The sequence below is a fragment of the Heliconius melpomene genome, chromosome 7 (genome assembly GCF_056956725.1).
Source record: "Heliconius melpomene rosina isolate 202511_hmr_F chromosome 7, ASM5695672v1, whole genome shotgun sequence".
Lineage (NCBI taxonomy): Eukaryota > Metazoa > Arthropoda > Insecta > Lepidoptera > Nymphalidae > Heliconius > Heliconius melpomene.
The window spans coordinates 10,929,147-10,952,312 of record NC_140395.1 but is presented as its reverse complement, the minus strand read 5'-3'; the positions used below and the strand labels follow the sequence as shown (position 1 = coordinate 10,952,312).

The following is a 23,166-nucleotide window of genomic DNA, read 5'->3' as shown; positions in this document are numbered from 1 at the left end:
AGTATTCATTGTTCTCCAGAAAAAAGAAAAATATATAAAGAAATATATTTAAATAATCCCAAGCATTTTTTGGAGGAAATAATAAAATATGCAATAAATAAATAAAAATAGTTCATTATAATATAGAATATACTATATTATAATTTTATGTTTTGAGTTGTGTAAGAGCATATGTTAATAACAATTAATTAGTTCTCAAGGTTTACTTTTTATTTATTTTTAAATATGTAATAGCTTTGTAGAATTATTATTATATTATTTAAATTAGGAAACTGTATAATTAAAATACTCTAGTTATAATAAAACTACAGCTAGTCTAAATTTAATGAATGGCTTAATAATAACAGACAATTTATGTATATATACAAAAAAATATGTAAATCATATGTTGTGTGAAAATTTTAATAATATACTGACATTAACAATCCCTACTTTACATAGCAATAATAATTTTATATGTTAAAAAACACAGTGCTTGAATCACTCACGCCAAATCGATTATTTGTAGGCGTAAAGCAAAAATTAGAAAAGAAAATCAAATACTGACCTTAAAACAGAGTCACGTTTTCACCACCTCGGTGCGATCCGGTTTGCCACATCAATGCTAATTCACAGCACATATTAGATATAATTTACAAAACACAAATTTGCACTCTCAATGAACGTAAAAAACACAAGTTTTTATCTTTAATAAATTAAACATTCGCTTTATCGCACACCCACAAATTGAACACCGACACAAACACCACTCAGAAGCCTATTCTTAAGACTCACAAAACGTCAATAATCCGGGCCAACTAAGACTCGCACAAAAAAAAATACTTTACTGGACCTAAAGATAATTGAAATGTATGAAAAAAATATTATTTTATTATTTATCACATACAGTACATATTATCAATAGAACTACTTGCCACTCGTTCGTTTCCATAAAATTTTTGTCTTTCTCTTAGCAGCACTATTAACGCTAATTTTGTAGCTCTTTTCGTTTGGAAAACTATAGAGTTGACCCTCACGATTCGATTGAAGAATCGATTCGATTCGATTTTTAAAATAAGTACTAATGAAAAATGAAACAATGAAGATAAAAAATAAAACAAAATATAGTAAAATTATTGTTATTATTATTTGTAATAAATTTTATTTGTAATATAATAATTATTCTTAAAAAACACTGACAGCAATAATATCGATGTTACAAACTACCAAAATTTAATTATTTATTTTATTACATAAAATGATATGTTGATTTTTAGACTGATTAAAAAATAGAATAGGCACTACAAGGTAATATATTAAAACATATAGTAGGTAATTACAATCTTTTTTTATAAGTTAAATACAAGCTCTATACCTAAAAGTTTGTTATTCATGTACCTAGGTTTAATTTCAATTTAATAATATTCTACCACTGTGCTTTATTTTTTAATCTTCACGCTTATACAACTCTACTGGTATTGTACGGTAACACCGGTTAAATCAAAAGATCGATGATCGATGCCTAATAGCATTACCGACGTATAAAAATAACAGTATCAATTTAATATTAAAAAAATCTATAGGTCATTTTACGACGCACATATTTAAATACTTTTATAGAAAATCAATACTTTTAACATGTAATATTAAAACAATTGTAGGTTTTATATATGTTGTTTGATTATTTAGAAAATTAAAAAAATTATATTATAGTACAACATTTTTTCTCTCTTCGCCAACGGGATTCCGATGAGCGTTGCTTGTATGCTTTTCGAAGTCGTTTCTGGTGTGTTTTATTTGTTCTTTTATTACTCATTCTGGAGTCTTTTGATTGAACCCTTGCACATTCACAAGGAGACCCTATACGGTTAATGGACTCCATAGCGCTAGGGCATTTATTCTTACTCTTACTTTTTGCACATTTTTTATAGCATTTCTCTGGATCAGGGCAAGGAGCTGGCCGGGGTCTATGCTTATGAATACTGCATGTCGGCTCAGATATGCAAGGTTTCATGCTTTTTGTTGAATATACAGCTGAAAAAATGTAATATATTGTAAATAAATACTTACGTAAATTTTATTAAGTATCTGTGTTTTTATTTTTTAAAACAAAATATTTAAATTACACGCATTGTGTTTAAACTTAACTACTTGGAGCTCTTATGGAATACTTGTAATAAAAGTGTAGGTGTTAAATTAAAAGATATACTTATTTCATATTTTATTATTTGTATAATATTAGTAATCGCTACTTTTAATATAATTATATTTGAAGCAATAAAACTTATGAGCTGATTATACCAACGCCAAAAACTAGACTAGGTAGGTATAATTTATCATTTAAGTAAGTATATCCCAATATATATAATAGTAGTTTGTTAAACAAAGCTAAATACCGGCAATATATAAGCCCCATAGCTGTCTAAATATAATATTAAGGCGGAGTAATTATATTCAAATACGGTCTATTTTATCTCGAAATTAAAATCAAAGACGGCTCGGTTTATTGCACAGCAAGGAAAAGTTATATTAGAATCAGCGTTGCTAGTTGTCCCGTTATTTAGCCCAAAATTGAAATGTCCCGAGAGAGACAGACATAGTCCATCTTTTCGTGAATTATTCCACGGACTTTGAGAATTCTTTTTTTATTACTTTATTTTTTTAATAAGTTATTAACACTTCCAGAGATAAAAATCCCGGTTTTCCACAAGACAAAATCTGGCAAAGCTGATTTGAATGTATAGGGCTGTACAAAAGTTAACTATTATAAGTAGTTCATTAGTTATTGATGCTAGAAATTATTGTTTCTGCTTAGAATTTTAATATATTTTATCATTGTTCATTATAAAATTTGATCTTTTTTGCATTTAAATTCCTAGGTTGAAATATATAAAACGAGATCACTCCTTTTAGTAGTTTATTTTTTTTTAGCTTTAGATAGTTTTGAATAACTAGGAGATCTAAAAATAGATTAATGGATAAACAATTAATAACGATGCAATATTAAAAAACCTATATTAAAAGGCACAATTTATTAAGAAAAGTAAGTTTCTGTTATAAAACTTCTTAAGTAAAACAATTTACATTTCCAATGGGCACCGAGTAGTATTTTATTTGGATGCATACATAGGTATTACTTATTGTTATACCAAAAAAAAAATTCTCTACTGGTAGTAGAGATGATAAAATTCTTAAAGAATTGTGCAACATTTTTTTCGTCTTCGTACCCGTCCTCTGTGGCCTTTACCAGCGCAGCATTCGCTGTTAGATCTTGGAGTACCTTGCTTTCTTGTATAATCTAAGTAACTGTGGCCTCCTGTTAATCTATCGTCCTTCTTCATTTTTGCTTCTTTAGACTTTTGTTTTAGAAATTTTTCTACTGACTTCACATTTCTAGGATCTGATGATTTAGTTTTGAATTTACCACAGCTACTACAAGTTGTTCTAGCTTTTGTAGCCATAATGGACACTGCACTTCTGCAAGGCTTTATGCCTTTCGAAGTAGTCTTCTTCAGGCATTTTTCTGGATTTTGGCATGGTGGAGGTGTAGGATGACATCTTACCGGTGTGCACGAAGCTGTCGGTGTACAAGGTGGGTGTACTGAAGGCGCCATCAGCAAGATTTTAATCTGCAAGAGATTTGTACATATATTAAAGAGTATAAGTATAATTTAATAAGTTTAAATTCATCTGCCACTCATTTACAGAATAAAACATAAATTAATAGACTTACCGATCGTTGTTATCATAACTATGTCACTAAGGTTTATTTTCAATCAAATAACTCGAATCACCAAAAAGCACGTAAATTGTCACCTTAAAAACGATTAACGAGGCTTTGAAAGAAGCTTTTTGGGAAAATTACATAATAATTTAAAGATATATACTTACAATGTTTATTCATGATTCTTCTTTGTCATAAACTTAATTAATCGTAAAATAAAGTGTAACAAAATTATTTTGTCCACGAAAATTAAGAGAACCGGATGGCTTATATATTTACAGTATTATATCGGAGTTCTATGGATGCTAAGTTTTTGATGGATCTGAAACTGTAATTATACTCAGAAATGTTGTTTTTGAGTGGCAGATGAAAAGTAAACCGACATTAAACAAAACTACTGTTAAAGGTTTCTACTTCTTACCCATAATAAAAAGCCGAATTTATTCAGTTTTAATTATTTACTTCATATCTTTAAACTTTTTTTTAATTTTATTTTTATAACAACTTTAATTTTGTATATTTGACAGAACAGAAAATTTATCTTCTTTTTTCAACGCTGACATTTGATACTTTTTATATTTAGTATGAAAAGGTTAAAATATTTTACGTCACAGAAAACATTCATAAGATATTATTTAGTGTTTTGCAATAAAAACATCAAACACATTTACTAGGTGTTTGTTAAACGAACACGTACTAAGAGTTATATTTGCAAGTGTATAATATTATGTAAGTTAATTGACATAATTTAAATCACTATAATTACATTGCTTCCCGCATTTTTAGTCCAGCTTGTGAAAAACGTGGTATTATTACATATAAAGGTTTATGTAAATAGAAACATAATTGCAATATAAGAATACTTTATTTTTAACATAACTCAACTACAATCAATAAATTAAACTGTATTTATGTCATTACTAATTGTCAAAGACAATGCATAAATTTAATTTAAAAAAAATGCAGTTAACTGCAAACAAATAGTGGTAGATTAATAAATTATTTGTAATCAATTTCCTTTTTAAATTTTACTATTTTATTATTATTGGAATCCCGACGTTTCAAACCCTTAGGTCGTAGTAGTTAGTTCGTAGTCGCGAAGCAACAATATAATCATTGGCGGTAGTTTGATATAATAATTGTGTCAACTGACAGACAAGTGTCACCTTGGTCGACCCCTATTGCAAAGTTTAGAAACGTTGCGAAAAAACAAAAATCTTAATACATTTAGTTAATTTTTGTGTAATTTGACTAAATGTTACCGAAATTAAAAAATATGTATTGTCTTAATCCGACAGCGCTAGCATTATCACATTCATATAAAATTTAATATTTACGCACAACAATGCATTTGAATATAAATTTTGTTTAATTAAAATAATAATTTATAGGCAATAAGATACACTAAAGCACAATTTGATAGATATTTATACATTATAAGTAATAAGGTATTTTTTATACATTACTAATTTTAAAGGATATCAAGACATAGCAAAATATCACTTATATTTTACTATGTTCCTTATATTTCGTTTACATGAAAGAATATATTTTTTATTTTGTAGTGAAATTCTGCAGTTAGTCGTAATAAACTAGGCAAGGTGTATTTAAAACATAGGAATTACTTAAGATTAGTATGTGAACCAAAAACTACGGCGTGCTGATTTACGACAGCCTGATTTATTATATTATAATAGGTACAGAAAAAGAGCAGTAAGTATTACATTACATTAAGCATTTATTAAAATAATTTAGAAATAAGTTTAAATAACATTGTGTATATAAATAATTAATAACGATATTACAGTATTAATAAACGTAACGCAACAACATTGACTATGCAGTCTTTAACTAAGTAGTAGTGAATATTATATATTTTTTAGCGTCACACAAGTGTATGCCTTATAAAGCAGAGACGGCAGAGGAAACCTAGTATTATGCCACGCCATTCCATTTTCGAGACGTTTAGTGGCGGAACACAATGCCGCGCTTTAACTTGTTATCAGAGCAAAAACCCCGGCTCGAATTAATAAATTACGTTACTACAGCCAGACGCTCTACAATAAACGGCTCAACGGCCTTATAAATTAATTTAAATACACAAAAAAATATAGATTTTTCATGACAACTTTAATTGAAATATTAATAATATTAGAAACACTTTTATATTTTTCATACTGACTAAGTAAACGAAAGCACTCATTTTAGCACAAAAGTTGGAATGTGGGGCGTAAAGCACATTTTTTATCATATTTATTTCAAAATACTTGTATAATTTAGCATTTATAAATTTTTATTTCTTTTTCTAAGTTTATATTAGCCATTAGACGTGTGAGGTGTATCCATGTGGAAATGGGGACAGTGCTTTAATTTTCTTTCTTGGACGTAGATTCTTGATAGGTCGGCGGTTGATCCTGTAAAAAACAAAATTAAAATTATTAGATTAAATTTCAAAACTGTTTTAAATTTATTAAATTCTTTTATACATTTAATTTTATTTTGATATTTACCAAATATATAAATTTGAAGAGATTTAATATGTTAAAGTCCAATATTTGTTCATAGAACTCCACCAGTTATTTATTATAGATGTATTTTATATTTCTGAGCACAAAATATATAATTATTTAATAATTCACACAAAAATAATACATTTCAACATAGACATTGCAAATTTTATAAACTAATTTGTGTTAAAAACTTTATATAAGTAAATCTAATTACTTATTTATACATACATACCGTCGCAGGAGAGTGAAGCAGTGAGCCAGTGCCTAAATTTAAATGTTACAGTTGTAGAATCTATGCCTACTTGGTTGTATTCAGAGATGCCTGGGGAATGGAGTGTCTTAATACTAGGTTCCTTCTGTTTAACCTACTATGGAACATACCTGGAATGTAACGTGGAGCTATAAAAACATATACTCACATTGTACGGGGGTGGTACATACGCGGTTTGGGGCTTGTTAGGATCGTAATAGGCGCTCTGGGCCGCTTCCGCTGCTTTAGCATCTGAAATTATTTTATAAACTACTACAACAACAATACTTTAGTATATTTACTGTAAACTATAATATACTTATGCCATATTTAAATAGAGTTACTTCAAGTTGTGACTACAACGGATGTATAGTTATAAAAAATATTATGTACTGTACATACAAAACTACACTAAAACGATGTTAGCAAATAACTGCACTCTAAGATGAATAATTAAAAATAATTAAATGAAGAGTTTTAGGAGAAACCAGGATACGTTAAAACATTGTACATCAATAAAAAAAACGTTATAAATTTAGTACCTTAAAAATTAAACGACTAAGATCACACCATGACCTGCAATTATATTTAGTAGAAAAATTCCTAAGGAAAAACTTATCTTTGAACTCATCAATTTACAAGAGGGTTATAACAATAATTCTATAATAAATATACTTTATTTTTTAACTAGAACAGAATACCATAGTGTTGTCAAAACACATATAATATATACATCTTAATATATGTATATTTATATTTGTTGAGTAACAAAATTAAAATATTTTATTTACTTAGGCCCTTACAAGTACTCTTGATTCATCACAAAAATGTCCATAGTGCAGTCCTTCATGAAACCACCATTGGCTTAACCAAGGATTCTGCTGAGATGAGCCAGCGGGAAAGTGAATATCAGCATTTTATTCCACGCATAATGATCATTTTAGTAATCTTGGATAGTATTACTTAATAAAAATTTTTTTTTTTTCAAGAACTATTCATAAAAAAGTGAAATATATTTTCCTTAGAAGTTAGAATTAACACCATACAATCTAGTGTAAAATAGCATTTTATTGTAATTTATTACTGTTTACATAGCAATGTCATGTAAGGTGTTATTTTGTTAGCTAGTCGTATATTTTTGTTAGCCTTGCATACTTCTTAAATAGATAGTTAGTTATAAACAAATAAATGTTTAGCTCGCTACCTTTTTCAAATATAAACTACCTTTAATAAAATGGGATCCATTTAACAATAGTAATGTAACCTGTAAACAATAATATTTACTTTAATATCTACTAATACTATTTAATAAATATCTTACCATTTGAGGACATGCCGGGTGCTGACGCAAAGCCTCCGGGGTATCCGGGGGGCGCGTTACCTGGGTAACCCGGGGGTGCGGTACCTGGGTAACCAGGTGGTACACTACCGGGATATCCCGGGGGCATATTACCCGGGTAACCGTTCGCACCTGTAGGGCTAGGCCCGGATGAGCCAGAAAATCCAGCTCCTGGTGGATAGGTGACACCCATCACTCCAGGATACGGCGGCGGGCTGTTCGATACGAATACTGAATTTGGAGACGGTTGATCGGGGAAAGCCTGAAATGTTTATTATTAGTTGTAATATGACTAATTGAACATGTGTGGTGTTGTGGAGCAGTAACTGACTGTAAAGATTGTCGATTGTTGGGGTCTGATGTTAACTCGGGGGATGATTATTTCTTGTTTTATTATTTCGCTCTGATAAACAAAGCCAGGTGATGAGTTCCGCCAATCATCAGGCAATACCTCGATTTGAACAGAAATTAGGGTTCTTTTTACTTATCCTATTGCATATCAGGAAAGTATGAAATTGCTGCTTTTTAAAAAATAAAGCAGACAAGCGTGAGTCAGGGTCCTGCCACCTAGGGTTCCGTAAAAAATTTGGAGATCTCGACCTTTTACTGAAATTCAAGCTTAGCGTAGACAGAGCCCTTTCATCTGATATCTCACTTGAACTAGCGGCTTTAATAGCAAATTTTGCCCTCCCTTTTAAGGCTACTATTTTTTAAGATTTTACCACAAATGTACAGTTTCAGATTTCTTTCCCGAACTAGTACTGTAGATCCTAACCGCTAAATTTCTGGGTCAACCGGAAGTACCTTATTAATTTTAGTGTCGAACTACGCGTTTTTTGCAATATAAACGGCCATAGCTTTAAGTAGTCTCATTCTGCAGAATCAACACAATACACGGGGGGTCGCTTATTATATTAAACAAGAACCTTAAGTTCAAGGAACGGAAAGATATTGTGTCCCTTTCTGTAGAATGTTCTATCGAATTAGCGTGTGTTCAACTAGAGCAATTCATTGTTATATGTGTATACAGACCTCCCTCCGCAAATTTAAAATTATTTTTAGAAGTAATGGATGAGGCCTTAAGCAAACTTACCAAGTCGGGTAAGCCTTTGTTAGTGTGTGGGGACTTTAATGTTAATATTTTGGAAAGTTTAAGTCCCACCATAAATTTATTAAGTCTTTTTAAGTCACACAATTTACTTAATTTATTTATGGAGCCAACCAGAATAACTCCTACGACTAGTACTTGTATAGATAACATATTTACTGACATTATTCCATGCTACAAAAGCATTATTAATAAATTGGATTCTGACCACTCTGGTCAGCTAGTAGAATTCTCTAGTAAGAAAAAACAGGTGGCTAAGAGAAAAATTGCTTTTGTACCTGTCACAGCTAGTCGTTTGGAACGTATGAGAGTTAGTTTACTAACTAATTTACTAGTTTTAGATATAACTTTAACTCCTAATTCTTTGTACAATTCTTTTTTTTACTCTTTTATTAATAAATTTCATTCAATATTTACTCCCAAAGAGATTACAATTACCGATAGTCCTATCTTTGGTGACTGGGCCACAGCAGGTATTTATAAGAGTAGGGAGACGCTGTATATGTTATATTATGAAAAACAGTTTAATAGTGGTGAAGAGTTTAAAGAGTACTTACAATCTTACTCTAAAATTTTCAAAAGTGTTTGCAAAATTGCAAAATCTTTATTTATTAAAACAAAAATCAGAAATAGTAATAATAAAATTGAAGCCACTTGGAAGGTTGTTAATGCCGAGACTGGGAGAACTAGAGTGAAAGATTCTAATTTTAAACTTAGTATTGACGGTCACATTGTTGATTCCGATTTAGAAGTGGCCATTGCATTTGAAAAGTTTTTCTCTACTTTCCCAGTCAGTCTAACAAACGATTTAGGTTCTTCTACCACTATTGCAGAATCGTTAATTAAAGACAATGTTCCCGAATTTTATAATGGTTTCGTTTTCCGTCATGTAAATTATTCAGACATTAGTGTAGCTTTCAAATCAATTAGTATGAAAAAGACAGCCGACTTGTGGGGTGTCTCAGTTAATATCATAAATTATTTAATTGATATTTTGATTCCTGATTTAGTTACAATTTTTAATAGATGTATTGATTGTGGAGTGTTTCCTGATTTGATGAAATATAGTAAAATAACTCCATTGTTTAAATCAGGTAGTACGCAAGACCCTACAAATTTCAGACCGATTTCAGTACTACCTACGTTTAGTAAAATTTTTGAAAAGCTGATACTCAGTCAGCTTCTTACTTATTTTAATAAAAATAAATTACTGCACACAGGTCAATTTGGTTTCACTCGTGGAAGGTCAACATCTGATGCTGGGGTCAAATTATTAGAGAGTGTATTCGCGGCTTGGGAGGAGTCACGTGATGCCTTTGGGGTGTTTTGTGACTTGTCCAAAGCATTTGACTGTGTGCAGCATAAAACTCTTATCAGGAAGCTACACCACTATGGTATAAGAGGCATTGCTTTGGATCTTCTCACTTCTTATTTAAGTGATAGGATTCAAAAAGTAAATGTCAACGGGAAACTATCACACGGGTCACCTGTAGCATTGGGGGTGCCACAAGGCTCTATTCTGGGTCCGTTTTTGTTCCTTTTGTACATCAATGACTTACCTCACCTTATGAGAGATATCTGTGAAATAGTGTTGTTTGCAGATGATACATCTTTAGTTTTTAAGGTTAATAGACGGCAATTGGAAATTGACGATGTAAACAATGCTCTTTCTAGGATATTACACTGGTTTAGTGTCAATAACTTGCTTTTAAATAGTAGTAAAACTAAATGTATCAGGTTCTTTACTAAGAATGTGCAACAAGTAGAAACCAGGGTTTTGATGAACAATGAGGAACTTAAAGTAGTTAATGAAGCTGTTTTCTTAGGTATAACATTAGATGCTAAGTTACAATGGGGTCCGCATATAGAAACTTTATCTGGTAGACTTAGTTCGGCAGCGTATGCTGTCCGTAAGATTCGTCAACTGACCGATGTTGACACCGCGCGTTTAGTATACTTCAGCTATTTTCATAGCATTATGTCTTACGGCCTATTACTTTGGGGCAGTGCCGCTGACATAGATACCATTTTTGTGCTCCAAAAACGGGCTGTCCGAGCAGTCTATAAAATGGGTCCACGGGAGTCACTAAGAAATAAATTCAAAGACTTTAACATCCTCACACTACACTCCCAATATATTTACGATAACTTAGTATATGTGCATAAAAATATTAATAAATTTAATAAAAACAGTGACCTCCATCAACATAATTTAAGAAATAAAAATAAGCTTGCTGTGCCCTTCTCTAGGCTCCATAAAGTGTCTCACTCATTCGTAGGTCAAAGTATACACTTTTATAACAAACTTCCAAACGACATGGTTAATTTATCACTGAACAAATTTAAAAAAGTGGTAAAGCACAGGCTCTGCCAAAAAGCATATTACTCTGTTAAAGATTATGTTCGCGATAAAGATGTTTGGAAATGAGTTGCTCTATTTCTAAGTTAAAATTGTTAATTGTAATTTGTAACAAATGTTGGCATTTAAAAAGAGTGGCCATGAGTTTCTTTGCCTGTATCTTCTCATGAGCTCAACCATTTGAACGGGCTTTTTTCAAGTCAAAATTGCACATTTTTTTTTGTTATTTTTAATTTGCATTTTTTTTTCTACTTTATGACATGTCCAAGTAAATGTTAAGCATTTTTATGGAATAAAGATATTTTGACTTTTGACTTTGACTTTGTAAATGTAGAAATACGATTTTTTCAGGAAATCAAGGATCCATATGACGTGATAGGTCCGTCTGTCTACACCATATGCGGGATACAGCAAAAACCTCCAAAGCCGTAACCTTAACACTAAGTCTTACAGTATAGGGCGGCACCCATCCGTAGTATCCCTGCGGGGGCGGCGCGTAGGCGGGCGGCGGCGCGGCGTGCCACGGGCCCGTGGGCGCCGTGTACGGCGGGGGCGGCGCGTTGGGCGACATGTGACGAGAGGCTGGGAACCAAAGTTTAAATTAAATAGATTGTGCTTTACTAATGGGGTATAACTAACGTGACCATTTTATGGTGGCATTTGTTTTTTAGAGTGGCTTAAATACTTTTGGGTATAATTATCACTTTAACAAATAATTCGACTGATCAAATTTACAGGACATCTATGTGTCCTGGTGTCATGTTTTGGGACATCGGGATACACAAGCGGAACGTCTGGACATGTTAAATATGTCACCCATTTTGAAATATCTCTCAATTCAATAGTAATGAAGTATAAAATTGTATATTTTCAATTCTGCCGGATTTTTACAGAAACCCTGAACACCATGTTGCTCAACAGTTACTTCATTTGGTATTTTTTTTAATAAATGCAATGGTATAGGACTATAGGTAATAAGTAATATGTTATAAACAAAAGTTGTATTGTTCAGATAACATCATATCATTGCAGCTGCTGTTACAATTGTTTAAAAATATAGAAATTAAATATTTAAATTTTAAAATTAATTGTGGTATTTTATGAATTAAGTAATCTTGAATAAGAAAAATGTTTTTTCTATAATATAGAATGAAATATACAATTGCAATCATTAAATCAATTAACAATAAACAAACAAATATTTTTTTCTACATTGTTGTTCTCTCTGCCTACTCTGCTATAGGCAAGGAATACATTTTAAGATGTGAAAATCAAGATAAATCACATAATATAACTTATACATTTAGTTCATATATTTATTTATGTGTCTATATTTCAGTACAATAAGCCTGTGAATCATGTATGAGTGTACAAAACATGTTTGCGAAATATAATTTAATCTGATAAACTAACAAAAGTCATGTATAGATAAGATAATTACTTAAATAGTTTGTTCTATCTTCTCACGCATACTATTGATGCCACTTTAGCGTTGCTAAGTTATGCCAAATTAAATTAAATAAATTTGAGCTCAAATTCCACAGAATTTTATACTGTGTATCTAAACATTAATTATAGACAATATCATACTTTCTATGTCTTTAAAATGAATAGACAATAGAAAATTCTTTTATTTATTTAAATGAATAATGCAGTAAATTAATTACATGCTGATAAGCTATTCACAATAAAGATATAATATGTAGTGCAGAATTATGCATACCAAGGTGTGCAGCTTTCAACATGGCCTGTCCAAATTCTATAGCTCCTCCAGACTTGAAAGTCAATTTGAATTTCACTTCACCAATAAAATTACCATTGGGTTGTGCTCGAACTTTGCCTTTGATATAATTCGCACCAAACATTGGTTGTTCCACTGTTACCTAAAATTATGTGTTAATTTTTTTTGTATGTATTTTTTTACTTTTTAGGCCATCGTAATTACGACGGCGACTTTTTTTGGGTTTTAATTGGGCAGTAGTGAGGGTAGTTATGAGGTTTCCTCTATCCATTCTGATATAGTTTGAAGAGAAAAAATCGGCCAAGTGCCAAGTAGGACTTGTGCACATTCATACAACAAAAAATATTTTGCCCTTTTTATAAATAATAAATAGCATGATTTCATAGCATTATCTTTAAAAACGTAAATATTTTATTGTTTTTTGTATTTGTTGCAACAGAAATAATCATCTGTGAAAATTTCCACTGTTTTTTACATATTATTTTATATTATTATATCATAGTCCATGAGATACATCCTGGAGTGGAGTAATAGTATAGAATTCCTATTTTTCTTAGGGACAGACAGATAGACTTTCTACAGAACCCTAAAAGAGTTAAAGTTCATTTGCAACATTTATACACAACTAATATACAATATAAACTAATCATATACATGATACTTACATCTTGTAGGGCAATAAAAGGGAAACTAAATGATCTAAGAGGATCTGAATTATTTTTTGAATTATAAATCATTCTGTGAGTTGTGAGATACATGCGGCCATTTTTTGTGCCCTTGAATTCTTGTGTTTCATTTCCGTAAAACTCAACTGCCACATTGTCAGAAAATAAGATTATACTGAAAAAAAGGAAATAAAAGATTGAAGTAAATAATATGTAATATAAAAAACATAGTACAATATAAATGTACACAACATCTGCACTGCTAAGTTCAGTGTGCTCCTATACTCTTCATTTTCTATCAAAATCTTACCAAGGTCGGCCAGCAAATGGTTAAATCGTACAGTGTGTTAGTAACAAGTTAATATAACTGGACAACCTTAGGGTAACAATCTGTAAGTTTGGTGCCATATAAATTTGTATAATCATGGATGCTTTAGCTGGATTCAAAATATATTTGATTGTGATAACATATTTTTTTGAACATTTAGTAAAATTTATTAAAAGTTTTCTTAAATTTGTCACTCAACCTAAAGTCCTATTTATCAAAGGAAGGTTAAAGCGTAAAGATAAGAGAGTATTTATTAAAAGGGTAAAATAAAAAGACTGTGATAAAATAATATGAATGAAAACAACAAAAACGACTGTAAAAAAATTGTGTATACTGCTAAATATTGATTATGACTCATATCATGACTATTGATTACACCATTTAATATTTTCAGTAAAAAGTAAGAACTTACACTTCGCCAGCATGTATCAACACACCATGATCGGCATGTGCAGTATTTAATGACATTATGAATGTTAATAACAGAAATATAAAATAATAAATAGACTACTTTTTTGTAATCAATATACTTCGTAGTTCACGTACAATCTCGAACTTTACGTTTACTGACACTTGTCACTTCCATTTGCTGTTGGAGTTGACAAACAAAGACATGTCAAACTGACATATTGTATTGATAGAGATTGCGATTTCAATTCTATTTATTATAGAATCGATTTTTTCATGACATATTTATTAAATACATAAACTATTAATTTAAATACCTTCCATGAGTGAAGTGTAAGCTTATTTGTGGGTGTGGTCTTTTGGTTGGTTCAAGCCAGCTTATATAGCTATAGTAAATGCTCGTTGGCTACCAGCCGAAAGCTTTTATTGACTCTACTTTTGGTAATTGCTCTCGCTTACGCTTTAACATTCAAACATCGGACTGAATATTATTTATAAAACATCGTATGTAATCGATGTCAAATAGTGAATCGATTCAATGTATTTTAATTATAGAAATATCAATTAACCTTAAAATAATTTGTCTGGCAAAATTCAAATATCTAAATTGTAAATCGTACATACTTAAATGCATTTAACGACCAAAAATTAAATATCAAAGTATTCGGAGATTTACTATCTGAGGTAAATTTATGTACGAATATCTTAATTATGCTCTGTTTCATAATCAACTTAAACTAAATCATGGAAAACGTAAATATTTCAAAAAATGGTTCGAGTAATTCTATTCAACCCATTAACAAAGAAACTGTTCATAAAATATGTTCTGGGCAGGTATGTAGTGTGTACTTAAATGTTTTACATATTAGTACATTATAATAAAAAATATTATTATGATTAAACCTCTTTTAAACTGAGTCATTTTTATTAGGTTGTTCTAAGTTTAGCAGTAGCAGTAAAAGAATTAGTGGAAAATTCACTTGATGCTGGTGCCACAAATGTTGATATAAGATTGAAGAATTATGGCATTGATTTAATTGAAGTCTCAGATAATGGTTCAGGTGTAACTGAAGATAATTTTGCATCATTGAGTAAGCATGATTAAAAATTATCCCCATTCATTTTCATCTTGAATTTAATTATTTATTACTAAAATTATTGTTGGCAGCTTTAAAGTATCACACTTCAAAACTAAGTGATTATTCAGATCTACTTGGAGTATCTAGTTTTGGGTTTAGAGGAGAAGCATTAAGCTCATTGTGTTCTTTAGCTGATCTTACAATTACAACAAAACATGATAGGAGCCAATTTGGTAAGTTATTTTTTGACATAGGTAAAAAAGCAGCTTCATGGTTTTTTTTATTTAAAATAGGCAAAAGAAATCTAGTGTTGTAATATTTCATTTCTCACTTTCCACTGGGAGTGTCTTAACACTGGATTCCCTCTGCTTACCCCGCTTTCTCTGGGATACAGTGTGAAGCTGACTTTTCCCATATTCAAGACTAACCACTATCAATTTAAATTGTTTGTTTTCAGCTACAAAAATGGAATTTGACCATAAAGGCAAAATAATGAAGCAGACTCCATGTTCTCGACAAATAGGAACTACAGTAACTCTATCTAACTTGTTTCACTCACTTCCAGTACGCAAAAAGGAATTCCATAAAAATGCTAAAAGGGAATTTAATAAAATGACAAATTTGTTATATGCTTACTGTTTGATATGTAAAGGGGTTAAGTAAGTATTTCAATATAATGTTTCATGATTATTTATTCCATTTATATTTAAAAATTATAGGCATATTAAAAGTACAGTTCATCAATATATGTTATAATTTGATTGAATTGTGAATTCTGTACATAAAAGTATTAGTTGTGTCCATTAATATTAAATACAAAGTGAATTCCTTCTGTTAAGAGACTCTGTTTTATGCACCATAACAGCCTCTTATATATTGTTTTAATTGTGAATGCTATGCTGTTTAATATAACTATACTATTTACTTTATGTAATTTTTTAGAATAACATGTAGTAACCAGACAAGTTCAAATAACAAATCATTAGTAGTAGCAACACAAGGTTCAACTTCATATAAAGATAACATTGCTTGTGTTTTTGGACTTAAACAATTACAAAGTATTCTTGAAATAAAGACTGAATTAGTATCTAATATTAAAGATAATATATTCAGAGGTTTATCAGGTGAAGTCAAAGAAAATGAAGACAGTGTCAACATTGAGGATGTAGAAATCGATTTATCAGAAGATTCAAATGATGCTCAAAATGATGAAATAAAATGTTCACAAGAAATTACTACCTCTCAAAAACACCAAGGCTACAAAAATGTACCGAATCCGGTTGTGCTCGAAGGATACATATCATCATGTGCTCATGGCAGTGGTCGGTCAAGCACGGATAGACAATTTTTTTATGTAAATTCAAGGCCATGTGAACCCACTAAAGCTATTAAACTTGTTAATGAAATTTACAGACAGTACAATGTAAATCAATATCCCTTTGTTTTCCTCAATATAAAGATTGAAAGAATTAGTGTGGATGTCAATGTTACTCCAGATAAAAGAAAAATATTTCTAACAAAAGAAAAAGCTTTGCTAGATGTTTTAAAAAGTTCATTGCTTAAACTATTCGAAGATATACCTAGAACTTTGGAGGCATCTAACATTTCCAATCAAAAAATTGAACCAGAGTTAAAGCAACCAAGGGTATTTCAATCTTTTCTAAAACAATTCAGCAATAAACCAGATTCATTGGTTAGTGACAAAAAAGAATTTATAATTAGTTCAGAGCTGAAGAGGAAATCTACATCAAATTTAGAAAATTATATTAGTGTAAAAAAGATTTATGTTTCTGATGAAGTTATAAATGAAGAAGAAACTCATATTGAAAATACGAATGAAGAAATCAATATAAAAGGAACAAATCAAAAAAATCATACTGAAAATATTAGCATAATCTCAAATGACAATAAAACTGATACAAATAATTTTTGTAATGAAAGTTTAAGTATTAAAAAAGAAACTATAAGAGATACTGTGTTTGAAAATGTTTCAAATGAAGTACCAAAAATATACATAGAAGATCACCCGGGTGTTGTTATTGAAGAATCTCACACAATTACTTGTAAAACAAAAGATTTAGTTAAAACACCAAAAATAAAAGTACATAAAGTAGTGACAGATAAAGAAGATCTCGGCAAGTGTACAAGGAGATCTGTTAATTTAAAAACCTCTTTAGATCATATTAGGGAATTAACAGACATATATAATAAGAAGAATAATAAATCTGATTTAACTAAAGTAAAATTTAAAGCAGCTATTAATCCTGTTTTTAATAAAAAATGTGAAGAAGAATTAAGTAAGGAAATATCGAAGGACTCCTTTAGAAGAATGTCTATTATAGGTCAATTTAATTTAGGTTTTATTATAACAAGGCTAGAAGATGATCTTTTCATAATAGATCAACATGCAACTGATGAAATATATAATTTTGAAACATTACAGAAAACTACAGAATTGACTAGTCAGAAACTTGTAATGTAAGTATTATATATATATATATATTTATTTTAAAAAGTTAGTAAAATATGATGGATAGATGGAACCTAGTGTTGAGTTCCCCCATTCCCTCTCACACCACCAATTTTTTCTTGACATTGCATGTCGCATAGCAGAACTAATGAGTTCTTCTGTAAAATGTTACAGAATACATTTTACTGAAGTTTATTTAATTCCAATATATAAGTTTATTCCGTCTTATTCCCCAGTCCACAACAATTGGAATTGACAGGAGTTAATGAACAAATATTAATGGATAATTTGGCTATTTTTAAAAAGAACGGTTTCACATTTCAAATAGATGAAAATGCCCCTCCTACCAAGAGAGTGAAGCTGCTTACATTACCAATGTCAAAGAATTGGATATTTGGTAAAGAGGATATTGAAGAATTGTTATTTATGTTAAAGGTAAATTGTCAAAATGTTTACAGCATAATATAAAAATGAAGTATTCATATGATGAAACGTTTTATTTGATGTTTATTTATTCCCCAAGCATATAAATTTCAAAACATTGTCTGTTGAGTATCAAGTCTTAACGCCGCTTTTTATCTAATTACCAGAGTGAAAATCGAAACCACAACATTCACGTTTACGGTCGCTGTGCCGTTGCACGACGTCGGCCATTTAACATTATAATAAAATATATATAAATAAAACTTTATATTTTTTAAGGAAGGTCAATCAGAAAATTGCAGGCCAAGTAGGGTGAGAGCCATGTTTGCGTCGCGAGCTTGCAGGAAATCAGTCATGATCGGCACCGCCCTGGGTAAAGCTGATATGCGGAAACTTGTGGACCATATGGCTGATATTGATAAACCTTGGGTATGTTTATGGATAAAAAAATGTTTTAAGAAAATAGATATATGAATATTTACGCCAGCCATGTCCTTATCGCGCTACTGTGAAATTCTTATACGCGCGGTTATAGTACGATAGACGAGCTGTGACCTCAGTTAAGCTTTCTGAGATTTTGCGCGTTGTACACTTCAAAGGAAATAATGAAAAGTAAAAAAAAAAAAATTAAATCAAATCTGTGCAGCCATCTATACAGATATGTTCAGGGGGGTCACGACTCGTCGACCGTAGTATCAAACTAAGCATGTTGTTGGCGGCTATCTACTACGTGTGTTGTATTTTGCATGACGTTGAAGCCGCTTTAACCGCGAGGACCTAGTATCAAAACCCAATGATCGCTTCTTTCAAAATAAAAAAAACATAAACGTAAAAATAGTCTAACAAAATAATTCATTTCCCTAGTGGTGATTGATCACACAACTAATAATATTTATCACAACTTAGATGATATGAAAAAATAATTAAAGTTTGTTCGTTTTTTGTTTGATTTTCTTTCAAGTAGAAAATGTTTAACAAAAAATATTTTTATTAAATTTATATTATTTTACTATATATATATATTAAATAATGATGTATTATTTGACAGAAAAATACCAAATATATTAATAATCATCATTTTTAACTTAATCTAAGAAGTAATAAATACATATTATTAAATTTTTATCTATCACTTCTTAAATTATGTTTACTTATCATATGACTTTATATTTTTTTGTTTTACAGAACTGTCCCCATGGTCGACCTACAATACGACACCTTGTTAACCTTGCAATGGTACAAACTAAAGATGACTCCACATTACTATAATATTGAAAAATGACAAAAATCATGGAAAATTTTATTCTTTTATACAATAAAACTACTTTTTTTCATTTTAGAAATTTTATTTCATACACTAATAGTTTTGAATATGTTGAAACCTGTATGTGCAGTTGTCACTATAACGCCAGGCATTTGTTTGTGCCAGTGGAGTTCTTTTATATCAGTTTGGCCTTGATGAATGAAAAGCAACTGTGGCGGTAGATTCTAGAACAAAATTAAAATATTGAAATATTGAACAAAAATTCAATTAATTTTTGGGAGAAGCTTTGATAACTATGTATATTCTTTAAATCTTAGGTCTACACAGTCTTAAAAGTTACTTTTCTCCTTCTCCTGTTCATGCTGGCAAGGTAGTCATGCTATAAAAATATTGCAGTCTCATCAGATCCAAAAATGTTCAAAGATTTGAACTAATTAGGAAAATTACAAAAAGTGGTTCCAAATAGCATTGCTAGATTTTCTTACATACATAGGCAGAAATATAGGTGAAAGTAATAAAAATATATATTCACCTTTAATTCTTCATCTACAACTTCTTCATCATCCCGCTCTACAGCTAAATCCCATAGAGCTACCTGGTTATCTTCCCCTGCAGATGCTAATACACTGGGCTCGGACCAGTGCCACTCTACCGATGTAATTGGAGCTGTGTGATGCTTAAAGGTACCTATAGGAGTGTTCGTTGGAAACTGCCTTAAGTCCCATATGTGGAGAAAACCATCATCACCACCTAAAAAATTCAACAAACTAAAGATAATATAATCGCTAAGTAGGCGGAAAGTTATCAGGTTTATATAGCAGGAAATAAGTGAGGGGTGTATAAATTTTTAATATATTTCTACTTTGTATACCACAATATATGGTAAGAATTTTTATCCAAAAAAAAAATGATGATACTATTATAACTGTTACTTAGTAAAAGTGAACTTAAATGTTGCTAAATGCTTAGAAATGGACAGGTGGGTTACTGAAAGTTATTATGACATTACAAAGGAAGAACAGACACAATGAAATGTTGTCAAATAAATGCTATACAAGCTTTTTCTGAAACCATTGAAGAAAGTATATAATGAATAGTTACCACTAGCAATAAATGGTTCTTTGTTGTTCCATGATAATACATTAATATCATTTTCATGTGCATTTTCAGCTGTCAGCATGCATGCTTTATGAGGTGGAGCTCTTGTATCCCATATCCTAATGGTCCTGTCCACTGAACATGTTGCTAGGACATTTCTGAAAATATTACATTTAAGTCTATACTACATGTTATAATTTGCTAAGAAAAACATAATTTCTATTGAATATTATAAGCTATTTATTCAGACATGTAACTGCTAAAATCTTTAAAAGTTTTAAAAACATATATGTATATATATTTACTTACCTTTCATTAGGTGACCACTGGATATCTTCAACAGAACTAGTATGACCAACCAGTGGTCGCTGATCCACAGTCCAAGTGCCACCCTCATTTGGCTTCCATATATGAATGTCTCTTCTACAATCACCAGTTGCTAATACCTACATTATATTACCAATGAAATAAACCAAAATAAAATAAGATTGTCATGGTAAGGTGGCACAGTGTCCATCTATAAACATGATGGTTTGAATTTGAATTGCACTTGAAAGAAAGAGTTATATTTCCATTACTTCAAAACAAAGTAATTAAGGATTCAACACTCAATACACAATATCTCAAAATTTGGGCAGTGCATTTTGTTATTATAAGAACATTAGGTTTCCTCTGCCTGGCATAAAGCTATAAAAATATATAAGAAAATGTTCAAAATAATCAATAAAAATACTAACACCTTGTTCTGTAGGACACCAATCCATACCAAACCCTTCTTGTTGGTGTCCATTGAAGGAGTACAAAGGCTTCACAGGATTATTTACTGTGTCTAGATTATATCTCTCAAGAAGTGTGGGTTCATCCACAGCTTGTAATTGTTGTGTAATGTTCCAAATATCTACTCTACCCAATTCTGACCAGCTGGCCGCTAATATGGAGTTCTTGAAATTTGTTGCCTACAATAAAAAATATAAATTGCCAAATTCTTTCTTAATTTTAGATCTCTCACGCCTTATCAATGCTTATAAAGAAAGAGTCTTAGGGCTGCAGTGACAAATTATGTGTGTGCAGTGTGCATTAACTAGTCTAATTCATAGTGAAGTAACTTACTATATGTGCATGGAGAACAAATTTTTAAATAAAACAATTATATCATTCTAAGAATAATAAAAAAATAATTTAGATGATTATATTAAAATAACTGTTTACATACTCTTATCCTATTAACACATCCTTGATGTTTTATAAATGAAAATGTCATTTGTGGTTTCATTTCCTCATCTTCGTCTTCATCCTCATCATCATCCTCATCTTCATTTTCCGATGCTTCTTCGTCATTAGCCTTTGATGTTGGATTTAAATTTGACATTTTGACCACTAAAACACTATAAAACATTTATTTTAAAAAGTTACAAATGCAAATAAATAATATCAAAATTACAATAGAAACAGTATTAGTCTTACTTATTAAGTTGTGCGCTCGATGCTTGAGTACCAGCAACTAAGTAGGCTGTCATTGGAAATTGACACCGATCATTGCCTAAATTGTCCGGTATAATATCAAAACTAAGACATGGGGCCCCAGTTTGCGCTTGATGTAGCATAACATACGCTGATTGATCGCATACCAAATGCTCATCTTCCTTCAACGGTTGACCTGGTAGATATGTTTTAGGACCGGCGTCTTCATCATCACTTGCTTCTTCTTCCATGTCTTCGTCGTCACTTTCACCACTACTTTCTTCCATTTGGTCCTCGGGATTATTTGACATTTTTATTCTAAAATGCAGTTCTGTTGAGTAGCTAATTATTATCACTAACTGTAATTTGTAAGCACAACATAGACGAAAACACGTGCAACTTAAATTTTTAAATCTAAATGTCAATTTGACAGTTGACAATTAATAGTCAATATTTGTGATCACAGATTCCTCACAACTTATACATCACGGTCTGACTGTTGAAGTTTGCTATAATGATAGATATTATGATTATTTTGGTTAACACACGTTTTAGTGAGAGTTTTAGCGAATATTTAAGTTTTATCATTGGCGAAGTAATTTTGTGCTCAACTGTCGCGCTCAAAATCCATTAAAGAACTGAATTGAGAGTCAGTCCAAATCCAAGCCAGTCCAAACTTTATCTTGTCTCCTTTAATCTACTCTTTTAATCTAAAAGCCATAAAATAAAGAATATGCTGTGAAGCAGCAGATATGTTCGAATATCGTCGTTTTTTTATTATTATTCGGGGTTTTTTTAGTAATTAAAATTTCTGAGGTGGGAACGGACAACTTCTTGGATGGGGACGGACCACCTCCTCCTTCCTACACTCAGATCTATAGGTCAAGATGTCGTCAAAATGGTAGTAACCCTGTGTTCTATTCACCCCATATAATGTATCTATTGACCCCTTACATAAAT

At 30.7% G+C, this 23,166-nt stretch overlaps 4 protein-coding genes across 7 annotated transcripts; 1 reads left to right on the top strand and 3 right to left on the bottom strand.

Moving 5' to 3' along the window:
* Window positions 1-1,875: 1,875 nt before the first annotated feature.
* LOC146537849 (uncharacterized) lies at window positions 1,876-4,262 on the bottom strand. Of its 4 annotated transcripts, XM_085187733.1 has the most exons (3): window positions 3,871-4,007; window positions 3,713-3,795; window positions 3,040-3,608 (listed from the first exon to the last, which is right to left on the bottom strand). In XM_085187733.1, exon 3 carries the CDS (start codon window positions 3,591-3,593, stop codon window positions 3,171-3,173), a length of 423 nt encoding a protein of 140 aa, XP_085043859.1. In that variant the 5' UTR covers window positions 3,594-3,608; window positions 3,713-3,795; window positions 3,871-4,007; the 3' UTR covers window positions 3,040-3,170. The 4 variants fall into 4 exon arrangements, 2 of the variants coding, with proteins under 2 accessions (XP_085043859.1, XP_085043858.1); XR_014878108.1 differs by lacking the exons at window positions 3,040-3,608; window positions 3,713-3,795 and adding an exon at window positions 1,876-2,013 and having other exon boundaries at window positions 3,871-4,010; XM_085187732.1 differs by lacking the exons at window positions 3,713-3,795; window positions 3,871-4,007 and adding an exon at window positions 4,125-4,256.
* A 287-nt stretch (window positions 4,263-4,549) lies between these two features.
* Window positions 4,550-14,602, bottom strand: Wbp2 (WW domain binding protein 2). The gene is made up of 7 exons (XM_085187731.1): window positions 14,416-14,602; window positions 13,676-13,850; window positions 12,993-13,152; window positions 11,721-11,851; window positions 7,785-8,064; window positions 6,633-6,715; window positions 4,550-6,117 (listed from the first exon to the last, which is right to left on the bottom strand). Exons 1-7 carry the CDS (start codon window positions 14,469-14,471, stop codon window positions 6,070-6,072), a joined length of 933 nt encoding a protein of 310 aa, XP_085043857.1. The 5' UTR covers window positions 14,472-14,602; the 3' UTR covers window positions 4,550-6,069.
* A 230-nt stretch (window positions 14,603-14,832) lies between these two features.
* Pms2 (mismatch repair endonuclease PMS2) lies at window positions 14,833-19,717 on the top strand. Its single transcript, XM_085187726.1, has 8 exons — window positions 14,833-15,245; window positions 15,343-15,502; window positions 15,580-15,723; window positions 15,948-16,149; window positions 16,433-17,968; window positions 18,197-18,395; window positions 18,663-18,812; window positions 19,569-19,717. Exons 1-8 carry the CDS (start codon window positions 15,156-15,158, stop codon window positions 19,650-19,652), a joined length of 2,565 nt encoding a protein of 854 aa, XP_085043852.1. The 5' UTR covers window positions 14,833-15,155; the 3' UTR covers window positions 19,653-19,717.
* l(2)09851 (WD repeat-containing protein 1 l(2)09851) lies at window positions 19,709-22,642 on the bottom strand. Its single transcript, XM_085187729.1, has 7 exons — window positions 22,210-22,642; window positions 21,959-22,130; window positions 21,483-21,701; window positions 21,055-21,191; window positions 20,749-20,903; window positions 20,180-20,397; window positions 19,709-19,871 (listed from the first exon to the last, which is right to left on the bottom strand). The coding sequence occupies exons 1-7, from the start codon at window positions 22,515-22,517 to the stop codon at window positions 19,734-19,736; spliced, it is 1,347 nt and encodes a 448-aa protein (XP_085043855.1). The 5' UTR covers window positions 22,518-22,642; the 3' UTR covers window positions 19,709-19,733.
* Between the last annotated feature and the right edge of the window lie 524 nt (window positions 22,643-23,166).

Bases quoted from the DNA above. Each gene is read 5' to 3' on its own strand.
- LOC146537849 (XM_085187732.1), bottom strand. From the start codon at position 3,593: ATGGCGCCTTCAGTACACCCACCTTGTACACCGACAGCTTCGTGCACA.
- Wbp2 (XM_085187731.1), bottom strand. From the start codon at position 14,471: ATGTCATTAAATACTGCACATGCCGATCATGGTGTGTTGATACATGCT. The intron at 13,851-14,415 runs GTAAGTTCTTAC...CCTTTTTTTCAG, and splicing joins TTGATACATGCTGGCGAAGT to TATAATCTTATTTTCTGACA. The intron at 13,153-13,675 runs GTAAGTATCATG...ACATAATTTTAG, and splicing joins CTTTTATTGCCCTACAAGAT to GTAACAGTGGAACAACCAAT.
- Pms2 (XM_085187726.1), top strand. From the start codon at position 15,156: ATGGAAAACGTAAATATTTCAAAAAATGGTTCGAGTAATTCTATTCAA. The intron at 15,246-15,342 runs GTATGTAGTGTG...CATTTTTATTAG, and splicing joins ATAAAATATGTTCTGGGCAG to GTTGTTCTAAGTTTAGCAGT. The intron at 16,150-16,432 runs GTAAGTATTTCA...GTAATTTTTTAG, and splicing joins TTGATATGTAAAGGGGTTAA to AATAACATGTAGTAACCAGA.